The following is a 14,494-nucleotide window of genomic DNA, read 5'->3' on the forward strand; positions in this document are numbered from 1 at the left end:
GGGGAAAGGCAGTTCCTTAAAAAGGTAAGCTCAGAATTACCATAAGCTCCAGCAATTCTACTGCCAGGTATCTATCCAAAAGAATTTTTAAAAAATTTTAAAGCAGGAATCTGAAGAGATATTTGTATTCCCACATCCACAGGATGATGCATAATAGCCAAAAGGTGGAGGTAACCACGACCCATCAGTGGACAAAGGCACAGACAACACATGCTGAATTCTGTTCACAATGGAACACTTGAAGGAATGCCAGGGACAAGTGCTGCACGCTGCACTAAGTCAAGGAACCAGCTGAAGACACACACCGCAGGGTTCTCCTGCGTAAGGCACCGAGCTTGCCTTCAGATAGGCAGTGGCCAACAGGGCTGGGCTGGGGCTGGACACAGGGCTCAGTCTTGGAAGAGGTAAGAGCTATGCAGAAGCAGGGGGCTGACGGTGCAAAACAGTAGGTGGTGTGTGCACCACCGAGCAGCACCTGAGCCTTCAGTTCCATGCATACCCAAATCACCACCACCAAGAGTTAAAGGTGATGGTAATAAAGTGAGCATGAGCGCCACCGACACACTGGTGGTGCTGAAATGATGGGACACGCAGCAAGGGCCTTCCAGGTCTAGCAGCAAGGGGAAGCCTCCCAGCAGAAATCACTCGATGTGGTGTGACACAAAACTATAGCCTCCCATTGCAATGGAGGCACTGCTACATATCATCCTTGTTCTCATGGGATGAGCCCTAGTTTCCCTACCAGAGGTCAGTCAAGCAAAGCGCCACGCAGCTGCTCCACTCACCTCCCCAGTAGTGGGAGAACAACCAGAAACCTGCAAGCCAACTGGTGGCAGCAAGACTCTCACAAGAGCTGGCCTAGCCGGAGTCTGCAGGCTGCTGCTCTAAATTCTAAATAATTAGCTGAGAAATGATTATTCAGAATCCTTCTGGGGTCCCAGGCCAGGGTAGATGAAGGGCTGAGTGTTCTTCACCCACAGACACTGTGCATGTTGTGCAGATGCGTCTGCCAGCTCAGGGGATCCACACCAGCACCCGCACACTGAGGACCATGAATGTCCACATGGGCCCAAGCAAAGGCCCCAGGAAGCCAAGCTTGGCTCTGCCTCAGCAATGCCCACCTTGTGCAGCCCTTTGAACTCGTAGCGCCTGTCTCGGAAGGCGCGCACCGTGTCCACGTAGAAGGAGTTCTCCCGCTGGCAGATGGTGGTGAGGCGCTCCTCCACCTTGGTGACATGGAGCTTCTTGTAGGCTTTCCGGCAGTAATCTAAGCATCATGGAGAGTGGTGGGGGCAGGCATGTGAGACTTCCAGACGCAAAAAAGCGAACTGAGACACAGGGATGCCCAGGAGCCCCGTTTTCTACATTAACATGAAGGAACAGAAAATCCACTGGTTTATGAACCACTGGTTTATCACAGCAAAAAAGAACAGGCTCTGGGTACAAAAGAAACCAAGACCACAGAAAAAACACCTGAGAGCTCTGTTGCCCACAGGCTGCCACATGCTGGCCAGAGCAGAGCTAGTGTGCAAAGCTGCAGCCTCCTGGGCACTCACCTGCCAGCCTCCGCTTCTCGTATTTGGCCTGCTCCTCCCGGGACAGCTCGTGAAAGGCCCGCACTGGCCCCTCGGGAAACAAGGGGGGAAACTTTTCTGACTCCAGCTGGTGCTGGATTCGATGGTATTCACTACGACTGGCTGGCACTGGGAAGAAGACGAAAGGGGTTCCAACAAGACCAGAATGTGGGTCCCGCCCACCATGCCAAGCAACCTCCAGGGCCCACACTCACTGAACTCGCCCCTCCACTGCCAGGCCATCTTCCTCTGGCAGTTTGCTCCAGGCTTGTTGAAGTCACATGCAGCACAGGTGGCCTCGTCTACCATGGCAGAGGGCTGCAGAAGACAGAAAGCATTAAGGTCTGCGGAGACAGCTCTAGTTCTAATGTGAGAAGCGAGGGCTCACCTGCAGGCGGTTTGTCAGGATGATATTGGGGTACATGGCCCCCACATCTAGGTGGTAGATAAGGGGACATTCGATTCGGTTGGGAACATCTTTCAGAGAGATGAGCTTGGTCTTTATCTGATCACACACCTGCAGAGAAAGGGAAATGAAGGGATGCTGGTGTTCAAGGTGAAACTGGACAAAAGCAGAGTGACCACAACAGACAACACTTAGGGCCCAGATGCTTGAGCACTGATGGAAGGGGAGAGCCAGACACAGAACACCCCACACTGGAGAGCTACCTCTTGAAAGTTGGTGGCCTGCTCCACAGGCACCTTCTCCTCTTCCTCAAGGGCATGGCGCATGGTCTTCTCCACCCGCTGCAGCAGAAAGTCAAACGCAGCAGGATTCTAGAGCAAGGAATATGAGAGGACCCGGGTCACAGGGACAATGCACCTCACCTATGCCACAGGTGTGACATGCAACCAAACACAGAGCCCCACTGTGTACCATGCACATGGCAGGAAGTGCGGCAAGAATGCTCCCAAAGCACACCATGTGAGGCCTGCCCTGGGAGAGAGCTGGGCCAGAGGAACCACTGTCAAGAGGGGCCAACTGGGAAGAGCAGGGAGAAGGGACTCCGCTTTAGCTGTGGCTTCCCAGGCAGGAGGCGCACCATCTTAAACCGGCAGGGGATGTCACTGCGGAAGACGCCCGACTCTAGTGCCTCTACGTGGCCCCCCACGTAGGTCTCAGCATCCAACACGTGGCCATCGTCTGTCAGCTTGTTGAACTCCTGCTCTTGCTTGTTGGGGAAGATGATGTTGGCGTGGAAGGCCTGCACCATCAGCAAGGCCTCACACAGTGTGCCCGAGCCCTTCCGCAGCACCTGCAGGAGATATCATGTCCAGCTGTGTACCCCTAGAGCCTGCCAAAGGCTCTGCAGCCCAGGGAAAGTCCAGGACCCACAGAAAGACCTTAGAAAGTGACTGCCACAGGAAAAAAGAGAAGGCCTCCATGATTATTCCACATGGAGCCCCAGGTGTGGCCTCACACACCAAAATCCTGCTGCTGCCTTCCCCCACAGCCCGGTAAGACCAGCACATTTGGGAGGCACCAGTGCATTAAGACAGCAGGGAAGTAGAGGGACACTGACCTCATCAGGCTCCATGGGGATAATGGTGCACAGGGCAAATATGAAGGGATGGACATACTTCATGTACAGGTAGTAAGTGGCAACAGCATCCGACACAGAGTATGTGGCCAGAGTCTGTGGAGGGAGCAATAGAGGGCAGGGCCATCACACTCAAAGGCCAGGGAAAGGTAGCAGGCTTAGCAGGCAAAGCTTAGAACAGTCGCCTCCCAGAGGAAGAGTACCCCACTGGGCCAAATGCAGCCAGCGTAGACAGCCAGCACCATGGCCCGGGGATGTGGCTTCTCTGGTGGGAACAAGGGTGACCTCACAGCTGCAAGGAGAGCTGGGACATGGCTCATGTACCTGGGGCTGCTCGGTGGCCATCCGGCACATGTCCTCAGGATCTAATTCCACAGGGTCGTAGCCAAGCTTAGCCTTGGCGGCTGCCTTCAGGTTATGACTGCCCACAGGAAGGTAGCTGTCCCTTTTTACCCACCTGGGAAGAGGAAAATAGATGCCAAATACAATTCTGTGGACACAAGAGTATATCTAAGACTGACGCTAAGACCCCACAGTGCAGGCCCCTCAAAACCCTCCACCTGGATCTAACCTCACAAAATACAAAACAGAAGGCAATGCAGTGCTTCCCTGGGGCCCCTGGCCTCACATCCCATCTTCAGCAAAGTACTCAGCCTTTCAAGAGAGAAGTGAAAAGGCAAGTTGGCAAGAATCCTCAGGCCACTCCCCAGACCTCCCCTCTGCCACCTCCAGCCTTGTTCTCCAAACCATATGGGGTGTTTCTTCCTTCTCTTACAAGATCCCCAAGCATAAAATAGGACCATCCCTGCCCCACACTGGGAATGCAGCTCCACTTCCTCCCCCCAACCCCCTCAGCCTGCAGGCTCACATCAACACCTTCCCTTGGAACAGCACTGTTTCTACCTCTTGTGGCCTCTGTGCCAGGTGTCGTCCCCTCCCTCCGTGCAAACTCTCTCATTTCTCATCTTGAGTTCATTGACTACCAGGGCTTTTACCAAGACCTAAATGCCAGACTCCTAATCCAGGACAAAAGCCCCAACCAACCCTAGGCTCCATGTCACCAATGTCAACAGTCTCCAGGATTCTCCAGGTGGGTGGGGCTTTCAGACTAGTACAAGGATAACAGCAGAAACACCTTTCATCTGTAATTGCTCTCTGCCCTCATCCCAGGCTTGACTGACAGCAGACTGCCAGGCACCCACCCCCCACTGAGGCCCCCATCTGCAGTAGCAGATGGAGCTCTGCCTCTCTTTATCCCTGCCACACTGTGAACCAGCTCCACCTCCTGGCCTTCCCCCACCCCCAGTGCAGCACCTAACATGAAGCATACACAATGGCTGAGAAGGACACACCTCCTCACCAGCACAGAAGCCACCTCCTCCAAGCAGACGTGCTGGGGGCCAGCTGACCCAGGGTTCTCATGTCACCCTGGGCCTGGCTGCTGCACAGCCACACTGAGCCACACTGCTAGCACTTCCTTCTGGTCTGACTTCCCCACAGGCCCACGTTCAGTGTGTTGCCGACTAAATGGAGCATCAGCAATGTCAGACTGCGTGTGCGAGGGCTCCGCAGAGCTGCAGCAGTGGTGCCCTCAGGTGACCAGTGGCCCTGCAGAGGCAACTCTCCTCCAGTCTGCAGACCTCACCCACCACGCTGGTGAGAAGCGGCCAGCCGTGCATAGGCTCTACCTGAGGCAGTCCATGTGGATGCACTGTGGCGCTTTGTACTCCCCCTGGCTATCCTTCTGGAAGCCGATCTCCTGGTACATGCTCAGGCCGTGGGCCGCTGCTCTGGCCTCCACGAACGGCCTAGGTACAGGACAGAGGAGCAACAGAAAGAGGTGAGTCTCTAGTCCTCCTTCCTCCATTTCTCTTCAGGCATAGGGAAGATTGTTCCCAGGAGACTCAAACCAGGAATTCTTCACAGAAGTTCTTCTCCATCAGGCTGAGTTCCTACTACTCTCTCCTCCTCCCCAACACTTATCAGTTACCCATAAATGGGACGCTAGGCTCACCAGTCAAAAAAGTCCCCGTTGTAAGTGACCATGACGGTGGGTTTAGTCTCCTGGATATGCTCAAACCATCGCTGGATCAGATGGACCTGAGTTCGACAAAGCAGAGAGGTTAGAGCACTGCTTTTATCTGCTTCCAGCAACTTCCAAACACCTCCCCACAGTCCATCACTGGGCCCACACCACCCTAGTCTTGACCATGGATGAGGACTGGCCCTGAAAAGGAAGCTGGCATCCCTGCCCTGATTCCAGGAATGCCTGAGGCTTCATAAGGATCAGCACAAAGATTCATGTCTTAAACCCAAATACAGGGCAGTCTCCTCCATGTGAGGGCTCTTTACCTCATCGGGTTCATTGAAGACACAGAAGGGCCCTTCATATTCTGGTTTGGGGGTGAACTCAAAATCTTCAATATCTTCAGAAACGATCTCCCTGTTGGTGATGAGGTAGCCCTGGCCAAGTTCATAGCAGGCAGCAGGAGTCAGAGACAGCAAGACCAAGACATCTCCAGCACTGCCCACAGCCTCATCACGCGGGCTCCACAGCAAGCTCCCGAGAACAGAGCCACATACCCAGGTCTCCACCAGGAGGGAGGGCTGTGCACATCTCTGGACTCTACCCCCTCACTCACTCAGCAACTCCCAGCCGCAGGTGACCACACACAGTCCCGCCAGGGAGCTTACCTCCCAAAAGCCATCTGCTCACCTGGCCATCAATCATGTAAGAAATCATCATAATCTGGTCTGTTTCAGCATCAGGAAATTTGAGGGGCAGTTTGGTGGTCTCAATGTCAAATGCCAACACCACAGGGTCCTGGAGGGAGAAAATGCAGCATGAAGTCAGCAACAAAGTCAGACAAGATCTGGACACCCACCACCAGCCTGCCCCACCTCTGCTTGCTCCAGGAAAGAGCTAAAGGCTGCTAGAGAGCCAAGAGGCTCACCACAGTGCGCAGCTTAATTACACAGGTAAGGCTGGAGCTGCGGTGAGGTCGGTACACACCACCCAAGCTCCATGCTCTTTAAAACCACTGCCCCAACATAACCTTCAGGGCAACCCTGCCGAGCGACTGTGGCAAGGCTGACCTCTTCTTTTTGGATTTGAGAAAACTGAACACTAAGACTTCCCCAGATCAGCAAGCGAGGCCTGAACCAAAGTCTTCCTATCATAACCCATTTGTCCTCAGTGACTTCACTGTTAGCTACCCAGAGTCACCGTCTTCCCCCTGAGGTCCAAACCAAGTCTAGCTCCACATCCATGCCAGACCATGAAGTTATACTCTCAGGTCAGACGCTGATAGGAAGAATTCTCACTCCATGATACTGTTTAGAAAACATTTGAGGAAAAAGCAAGCAAACCTATGAATCAAATTCACCTTTTAGCACTGAATCTATCCCTTCAGAAAACAAGGTGAAGTTTCAGGACTGAGGAAATCCAAGCAATACTTACAGGTCGCTCAACAAGGTCATCCCGGCGGGTAATGTCCACTGGAAAAGCATTTCCCCGGTATCTGATATTGTACCAATGAGCCTGTAGAGTACACAGGGAATTCATGGGGCCCTACATCCTGAGAAGTCTACCCCTCCACAGACTTATCCCTAACACCAGTAGAAACCTCACTCAAAAAGCAGCCTGCCAGACTCTCACCACATGGATCTTAAGGTCGATGGAGAGGCGGATGTGGTAGGGGACGTCATACTCGCGCATGTCCACTATGTTATCCAGCTGATCAGCTACTTTCTTAGAGGTTTCCTCTTCATCAGTAATTACACTGCCCCCTTGCAGAACGCTAGGAAATAAGCAGAGAGAGCCACTAACTCAATTACACCCTGATAGGGGCTGGAGGAAGTGAAGACCAGAGTCCACACCTAGCTAGCACAAAGGGTAAACTGAGATGATTGCAATGACTAGAGAAGTCCCTTGAGCAGTAGCCTTGGGAATCAACTTCCTGTGCAACTGGCCATACGACAAATTCAGTTCAGTACACACTTGAGGTGTGTGCATTTTGCATAAGGTACATTCAAGTGCTACAGATCAGGAGAGCACCCAAGTTTGGCCAGACCCTACCACATCCTCTCTGCTACTGCAGAGGTTGTACCACGCAGGGCTGAGATCAGACCCCGAATTCACAGACCTACATATGGTCTCCATTATGTAGACAGATGTGGCCCACCCTTACAGAGGGGTTGCTTCCTCAATGTGAAAATGAGGAAGACTACAACCAGCCCACCCCACAGGGGAGTGGTAAGTACCACATGAGGTAATAATCGTGCAGCCCTTGGCTCACTACACAGTAACGCGACAGTAATGTTAACTTTGTTTGACAGCTGATCTTCTATCCAAGCCAGAGATCTGATACCAGAACATTTGCTTCACTATTAGCTCACTAAGCTCAAATACTGAATGGACTATGAGAGAAAAAATGAACCTCAGAGGCTGGGTGCCGTGGCACATGACTGTAATCCCAGCGACTTGGGAGGCTGAGGCAGGAGGACCACAGGCTCAAGGCCAGCCTCCGCAACTTAGTGAGACCCTATCTCAAAATAAAAACCAAAAGGGGCTGGGGATGTACTTCTCTGGCAAAGCATCCTGGGGTTCCATACCCAGTACAAAAAAAAAAAAAAAAAAGCATCTGAGAGATGGCTGAGGCCTCTGTAGACTCAGTCTCTGATTACACTTGCAATATTCTGAAAAGTAATTTGTGGCATCACTGGGAAGGGGAGGTGAAGGGATGGACTGCAGAAGTGTTCAGAGGGCCAAACTGAATTTTATCTGAGGGTACAATCAGTTCTAAAGACACCCAAACTTAACTACCCAATGTATTCTCTCCTTAAACTCTTACTTCCTTGTTGACATCTAAACATACGATGAACAGCATTTGGTATTCTTTAGTTAAAATCTCTGTGTAAAACCTAAGGATCTCTGGGGAAGACATGTTCTACAAATATCAGCACTCAATACAAGCTATGGATGGGCTGTGTCAAGGTGCTAGATGAGGGGCCTCTCCAAATGTCCAGTGTTAAAGCAACTCAACTGTACAGCCACAAGCCCACCCCTCTTATAAGAACAGAGAGCCATACATGGGTGCAGCTGCACATGCCTGTGCTCCCAGGTACTCAGGAGGTTGGGGAAGGAGGATTACAAATATGAGGCCAGCTTGGGCAACTTAGCAAGACCTCGACTCAAATAAAAAGCAAAAAGGGTTGGAAATGTAGTTCAGAGCACTAGAACATGAAGTCCGTGGGTTCTATCCCCAGCATTAACAGTGGGGGGAGACAGCTAAAATGTAAAAAAATGACATGGGAAGCTGTGGCTTGTTTTACTAAAACAGAGCGCCTCTTAGTGCTCAAGGGTTTCTACATTGAGCAGAGCTCGGCAGTGAGGTGACTACTGAGAAATCCCCATCTTGGTCCATCTTGTCACCCTGGACCTGCTGGTGCTCTTCAGGTAAACTTCCTCTCGTTTACCTGGAGAGCATGGTTGTGTATGCATCACTGGCACGGTCCTGCTCCCGATTCTTCTTCACAGCAGGGGAGATTTCTTTCCTCACTTTGACAAGGTCCTCCACAGTGTGGAAGGACAGCTTGATGTAATTTCGCTTCAAACCCACCAAGTGATTTGGCTATAAAGTGAAGAGACCACCTTGTGAGTTCAAGAGAAACAAGACATCATTGCTGAGTGGATGGGGGTAAAGCAGCACAGATGCACACATGAATAAGACTGGGTGCAAAGCACCCGTACCCGCCGTGGGGCACCAGCCTCCTGGAGAGCATTCAGAACAATCCCATCCTCCATCCTCTGCCCTACACACAACCCAATGACGACCTGCCTTTCTACTTTTTCAGTCTTGCTTGATACTGACTGGACCCAGCCTCTCTGTCCCTGGAAGGGTCTGGGTGGTACTCACCAAGTCCAGGTCCTCTTTGGGGACAGTCTCTACTTTTGCAATTTTACCCTGAAACTTCTTGGAGAGAAACGATGAAACTTCTCGTTCACAGCCCTAAATCAGGATCCGAATGAAAGGACTTTCCATCAGTAAGGTCTGTTTCTTCCTTATCTGTTTCCCAGCTCTGAAGCCAACCACAGGAAGGCGCATTGTCTGACCTGACTCCAAGAACAGACTTACCTTTCTGGTTGCAATGTAGAAATACGGCTTATAAGGTAAGGCCACCTGCAGGAGTCACCAATCCACCCAAAGGCAATGAGCAAGAAAAAAGGGAGACAAAGTGAAGCAACCTGAATTCAAGGCATCAGAACTTTGACAACCCTTAGGAGGGAGAACATATAGGAAATTCAGATCTGCATGTGTTTTAGGGGCAAGAACCTAAGAAATACAACACTGCAACTTCCTGAGCTAACTTCTCCCTGGACATCTTAATTGTGACTGAAGTGGCTCCCATTGACCATGTTCCTGACAGGCTGTAGGCAGCTGCACCCTAGAAGCCTCCCATTCCTTCCCCAATAGCTGCAGCACTAAATAAACACTGTCATTTTGGACAACTGCTCCTCACAGGTGGGTTTTGGTTTCTTGGGGACAGAAGCTTACCTTAAATCTGCTTCCATCATCTTGAATAAAGTAGTAATCCACTGCACTGACTAAGCGTCTATCTTCATCTAAGACCTCAGTCTGCAAAAGAACCAGGTCAACATGGGCGGATTATCCTCTGCACAGCCTAAAGCCCTTCTGGGAAAGCAGAACAAATCATCATACCCAGCTCTTTATTCCACCCTGCAAACCACCACCAAGCTGGTTCACAAGCACTGCATCATAGCAGCTCCCAAATGGGGAATCTCTGAGTCTCTTCTTCATTGTCCTTAAAAGCTTCATGCCCATGGCAGACAGGGTGCCCCTGCTTTATTCTTCTCAGGGGCCTCTCTAAGATGATGATGATGGGAGCAGAGAAGGCGGGCCAGGAACCAGCTCTCCCGCCTATGTCAGACACAACAGACAGGCCCCCAGAGCTGCCCACTCTTTGGGTAAGGGTCACACTACATGAAAAGATGCAGCCACCCGCCTGGGGAGGACAGGCTGAGGAAAATACAGGTGCTCACAGGGTGCATGTTGATGAGCCAGCCGGTCTTCTCACCAGGCTCCTTCAACCTCTCAAAACCAAATCGCAAGTCCATCTTATCTGTCCACTGGCTCCGCTCCAGGCGCTTAAGCGCAGAGACTGAGGAAGTGGGGCCATCATCGCTGAATGAAAGAAAAGAATCCAGGTCTCACCACTTACGACACCACCCACCCCACAATCCTCAACCCACTGAGCTAAGTGCTTCTGAATGGCACAGTATGTGCCAAGACTGCTTGAAAGGCTCACCAAGGGAGAAGCAGGACAACAGCAGGCTCTTCTAAACCTGTCTGACTTTGGAAAGAGACCACTAATCAAAACAGCAATCAGAGCTGGATGCTCTATCTTATGTGATACTATAAATACATAAAAACCAGCACTGTATTCCTTATCCAAGAGAAATGAAAACCAATGTTCATACAAAAACAGTGTATGTGAATGTCCACATAATAGCCAAAACCAACAAATGACCCAGTTATTCCTCCACAGGCAAGTTGTGAACTGTGGTTTATCCATATATGAATACACTCAGCAACAAATGGATTCACACAATTTGGATGGATTGCAAGAGAATTATACTGCATGATTAAAAGCCAAACCCCCAATCACAAACTTCACGATTCCACTTATATAGGACATTTGAAATAAAATTATAGGAATGGAAAGCAGATTAACAATCAACAAGCATGGGAGAATGGCTACAGTCATAAAAGGCAGCATGTAGAACTCTCCTACACTGCTCCATGCTTGATCTGGGTGGTGGCCACATGGATATCCTATGACAAAACTGCATAAAACCAAGTGCACACACATACATCAAAGTGCATGTGAGGCTGAGGGGATGGGATCAGTGTTGATTCCCAGCTACGACACAAAACTCCTCATGTACAACAGTACCAGTGGAGAAATCTGGTTTTTATTATTTCTGATTGTATCTCAACATTAAAAGGTGTTTCTTTTTAAATATGCAAAAATGAGAGTAGAGATGCTGGCTTATGATTGCTGAGATGAAAAAGATGCAGTGGACTCTAAGTACAGGAGAAAAGAGCAGTCCACCACTTGCTGAGAATCAAGCAAGGACCAGGATGAGACTCTGCACAGGGAGCCCAGGTGCTCATATTAAGTTTCTTAAAGCAGAGCCAACAGGGCACATATATGTAAAAGACTCCAGCTAAGAGCTTTTCCCTTTCCTATGAAAGATTATAATTCTGCTCTTTTGTTGCAATTCTTCTTGTCTAGGAAAAATTCCAGATTAACCATTTCTGAATTTTACTGATACCCTCCAACCATTTGCCAATTGATATGACTAGGGTCACAAAAATACCTGCTGTGGCAAAATAAACGATACCTTAAAAAGGTATCATATCCTGTAAGGCACCTGACTCTAGAGGTCAGCAGTTAAATGTTGATAAAATGAGGATTTATTTTTCTGTGGGAGAGAAATGGTCTCCACTAACAAGGAAACTAATTTCTCAGCTCTATAGTAACATTGTATCAGCCTCAAACTTCCCACACCTTTCTTTGGTTCGTATCTTGTAATAAGTCTTCAGTCTTCATATAGATTTTATCATAAATCTTAAATACAATACCTAATGAAGATTTTCAACCACCAGAACTATCAAACCCATTCTGATTCTAGAGCTGTTCCTGTCCCAAAATGTTCATAGTCTTTAGCTTCACAGAGTGATGACACCTGGATGAACCAGTACAATTTCAGTTTACCAATCTTCGAAATATAGCAATCCTTATGTTTATTAGCATTCTAACTTTCAAAAAAGCTAGTTTCACTGACACAGTGGTTCAGGAGGATAGAGCAAGAGAATTACAAATTCAAGGCCAGCTTCAGCAACATAGTGAGACCCAACCTCAAAAATAAATAAATAGGGCTGGGGATATAGCTTAGTGGTACAGTGTTTCCGGGTTCAATTTCCAATATGTACACACATACAAAAAGCTAGTTTCCTCTGGGTAACACAGTTCTAAGACTCTGAAGCCTTTATAATTTTGACCAGAGGCCTATTTATTTCCTAATCTAAGCATGTTCTCCACTCTTCAAAGACAGAAGCAAAGCACCCAACACCCTGTTTCTTTTTAATGTGAATCAGCACTTTAAAAAGCAGTGAGGAGGGGCTGGGGATGTGGCTCAAGCGGTAGCGCGCTCGCCTGGCATGTGTGCTGCCCGGGTTCGATCCTCAGCACCACATACAAAACAAAGATGTTGTGTCCGCTGATAACTAAAAAATAAATATTAAAATTCTCCCCCCCCATTCTCTCTTTAAAAAAAAAAAGTCTTTATTAAAAAAAAAAAGCAGTGAGGAGACACAGATGTGTTAAGAGGGGGCTAACATGGAGGTGCGAGATGGCACACATATAATTCCTGTGCAGGTGTGACCAGATTCTCACAGCTACAGCCTAGCCAGGCAGGCACAGGCAAGCAATCAGCTCTGGTTCCTGCTGGCTTCTCTCCTGGGCACATTTCATATGCTCTTCCAGCCAGTATGACATGGGTTATTTCACAGGAATCCAGGTCTTGAAAGTGTTCTCTTCTAACTCCTCACAGACATCAATCCTTCCCTTCCACCCCTTTCCAGCTCCTGGGGTCTGATTCTAGCCACTGACAACCCACTTGCTGTATTTCCACAAAATAGCACTTTTTTTTTTTTTTTTTTTTTGGTACAGGGTATATTGTATTCAGGGGCACTCAACCACTGGGCCACATACCCAGCCCTATTTTGTATTTGATTTAGAGACAGGGCCTCACTGAGTTACTTGGTGCCTTGCAGTTGCTGAGGTTGGCTTTGAACTCACAATCTCCTGCCTCTGCCTCCTGAACTAATGAGATTACAGGCGTGTGCCACTGTGCCTGGCTGAAAATACCACAATTCTTGATGAAACTATGTGATCACACCATCTCAAACACTATTAGATTTCTCTATAAGCTGAGGGTTCCTAAAATATGGCTGTATCACTTCATTCAACAATGCCACTTCTGTGAGTTTATGCCAAGGAGCTGGATGTATAGGAAATAACCTTTTAACATATAGATGCTCATCACAAGTATATTTTTAAAAGGAGGGGGGGAAGCCATTTAAAAAGCTAAATATCCAAAACAGAACCAGTTACAGAAACATATAAATGCTCTAAACTAAGCCCACACGTAATTCATGCCCTTAATTATAACACCAATTGTTAGCTTACAAACCAGTGGATATACAACTGTTTCTTCAGAACAAGCCTTCTTTTGTGTGAAGGTTATTACTTGGGTCACCTACATTTGAGAAAGAGATTGACTACATTACAAGACTAAAAGCCTTACTTTTTTGTAAAGAATGATAACCACCATGGTAAGTAGATTAATGGCCCCATATGTCCTAATCCCCCAAATTCGTGTCTGCTACAGGAGGAAAGGGACTTTGCAGATATAGTTAAGGATCTACAGGTAAGGATTACTCAGGTGGGCCTAATGTAATTACAAGGGTCCAGGGAGAGGGAACTAGAGAGAAACCGGAGATAGGACAATGCTGACTTTGAAGATTCAGGTAGCTAAGGCAGCCTCTGGAAACTGTAACAGGCAAGGAAACAGAATAGCTCCCAGAGCCTCCAGGTCTCCCAGCCTCTAGAATGATAAGACAACAAGTTCATACTGCTTCAGTCGGTGAGCAGGAGTGAGTGACACTCTGTTATGTCAGCGCGACAGGAAACAGCCCCATTCTACCGTCGACTTTCTCTCTACAACATCTGGATTCACCTTTAATCAAGAACACAGAAAAACTACCCGAGGCCTTGCTAGAAAGCAGGCTTCAGGCTGAGGCCCAGATCTTTATCAAAACAAAGGCCGAGTGAAGCCTGCTCGTGGAGTGGTGGGGCTGGAAAGCTGCTCGCTCAGCTCGACCTTCTCTGGAACCCTTTCTCTAAACTGCGCATGTCCCTTTTTATCCAGTCACAGGACAAAACCTGGAAAACGGGGGACCGTCACAAGACAGCAAGTGCGATATTCGCTCGGCACCACTGACACTGTCATTCAGTTTTCACGGTGAGCCTTAGAAGAGGACCGTCTGTATGTTAAATGGTTACTTCCTATACATCCACATTGCACAGAAGGGGCGAGGCGTCCTCTGACAGCCCTTGGCCGGTGGGAACCAGCTCACCCAACCGCTCGGAGCAGCCAGGGCTCTGCGGAAACTGGAGGCGACCTTGGGGCTTTGTACAAAGGCTGGACGGCCTCCGCTAGCTATCGGCGGTGAGCACAGCACCAAGCGCGCGTCGGAGCGGGGACGGCTGGCGCCAGGAAGAGCACTC

General features: G+C 49.2%; 1 protein-coding gene across 4 annotated transcripts in view; it reads right to left on the reverse strand.

The window, feature by feature from the left end:
* The window catches only part of Pole (DNA polymerase epsilon, catalytic subunit), a 47,641-nt gene that overhangs the window by 32,766 nt on the left and 381 nt on the right, over positions 1 to 14,494 (reverse strand). For 3 of the 4 annotated variants that reach the window (XR_013434928.1, XM_005336349.5, XM_078039467.1), the window contains exons 2-20: positions 10,179 to 10,320; positions 9,673 to 9,753; positions 9,253 to 9,297; positions 9,034 to 9,126; positions 8,594 to 8,748; positions 6,774 to 6,915; positions 6,576 to 6,656; positions 5,832 to 5,939; positions 5,468 to 5,578; positions 5,130 to 5,215; positions 4,804 to 4,923; positions 3,440 to 3,572; positions 3,098 to 3,211; positions 2,618 to 2,830; positions 2,244 to 2,351; positions 1,963 to 2,091; positions 1,790 to 1,892; positions 1,557 to 1,703; positions 1,122 to 1,267 (exon numbers count right to left, since the gene is read on the reverse strand). Coding sequence is in view for 3 of the 4 variants with exons in the window: in XM_005336349.5 (XP_005336406.2) it covers positions 1,122 to 1,267; positions 1,557 to 1,703; positions 1,790 to 1,892; positions 1,963 to 2,091; positions 2,244 to 2,351; positions 2,618 to 2,830; positions 3,098 to 3,211; positions 3,440 to 3,572; positions 4,804 to 4,923; positions 5,130 to 5,215; positions 5,468 to 5,578; positions 5,832 to 5,939; positions 6,576 to 6,656; positions 6,774 to 6,915; positions 8,594 to 8,748; positions 9,034 to 9,126; positions 9,253 to 9,297; positions 9,673 to 9,753; positions 10,179 to 10,320 (2,257 nt within the window). In the remaining variant the exon portion in view is untranslated. Of the gene's footprint in view, positions 1 to 1,121; positions 1,268 to 1,556; positions 1,704 to 1,789; positions 1,893 to 1,962; positions 2,092 to 2,243; positions 2,352 to 2,617; positions 2,831 to 3,097; positions 3,212 to 3,439; positions 3,573 to 4,803; positions 4,924 to 5,129; positions 5,216 to 5,467; positions 5,579 to 5,831; positions 5,940 to 6,575; positions 6,657 to 6,773; positions 6,916 to 8,593; positions 8,749 to 9,033; positions 9,127 to 9,252; positions 9,298 to 9,672; positions 9,754 to 10,178; positions 10,321 to 14,494 lie in introns of those variants that run through there. The other variant, XM_078039468.1, reaches the window with a different exon arrangement.

Source organism: Ictidomys tridecemlineatus, chromosome 2 (assembly GCF_052094955.1).
Source record: "Ictidomys tridecemlineatus isolate mIctTri1 chromosome 2, mIctTri1.hap1, whole genome shotgun sequence".
Taxonomy (NCBI): domain Eukaryota; kingdom Metazoa; phylum Chordata; class Mammalia; order Rodentia; family Sciuridae; genus Ictidomys; species Ictidomys tridecemlineatus.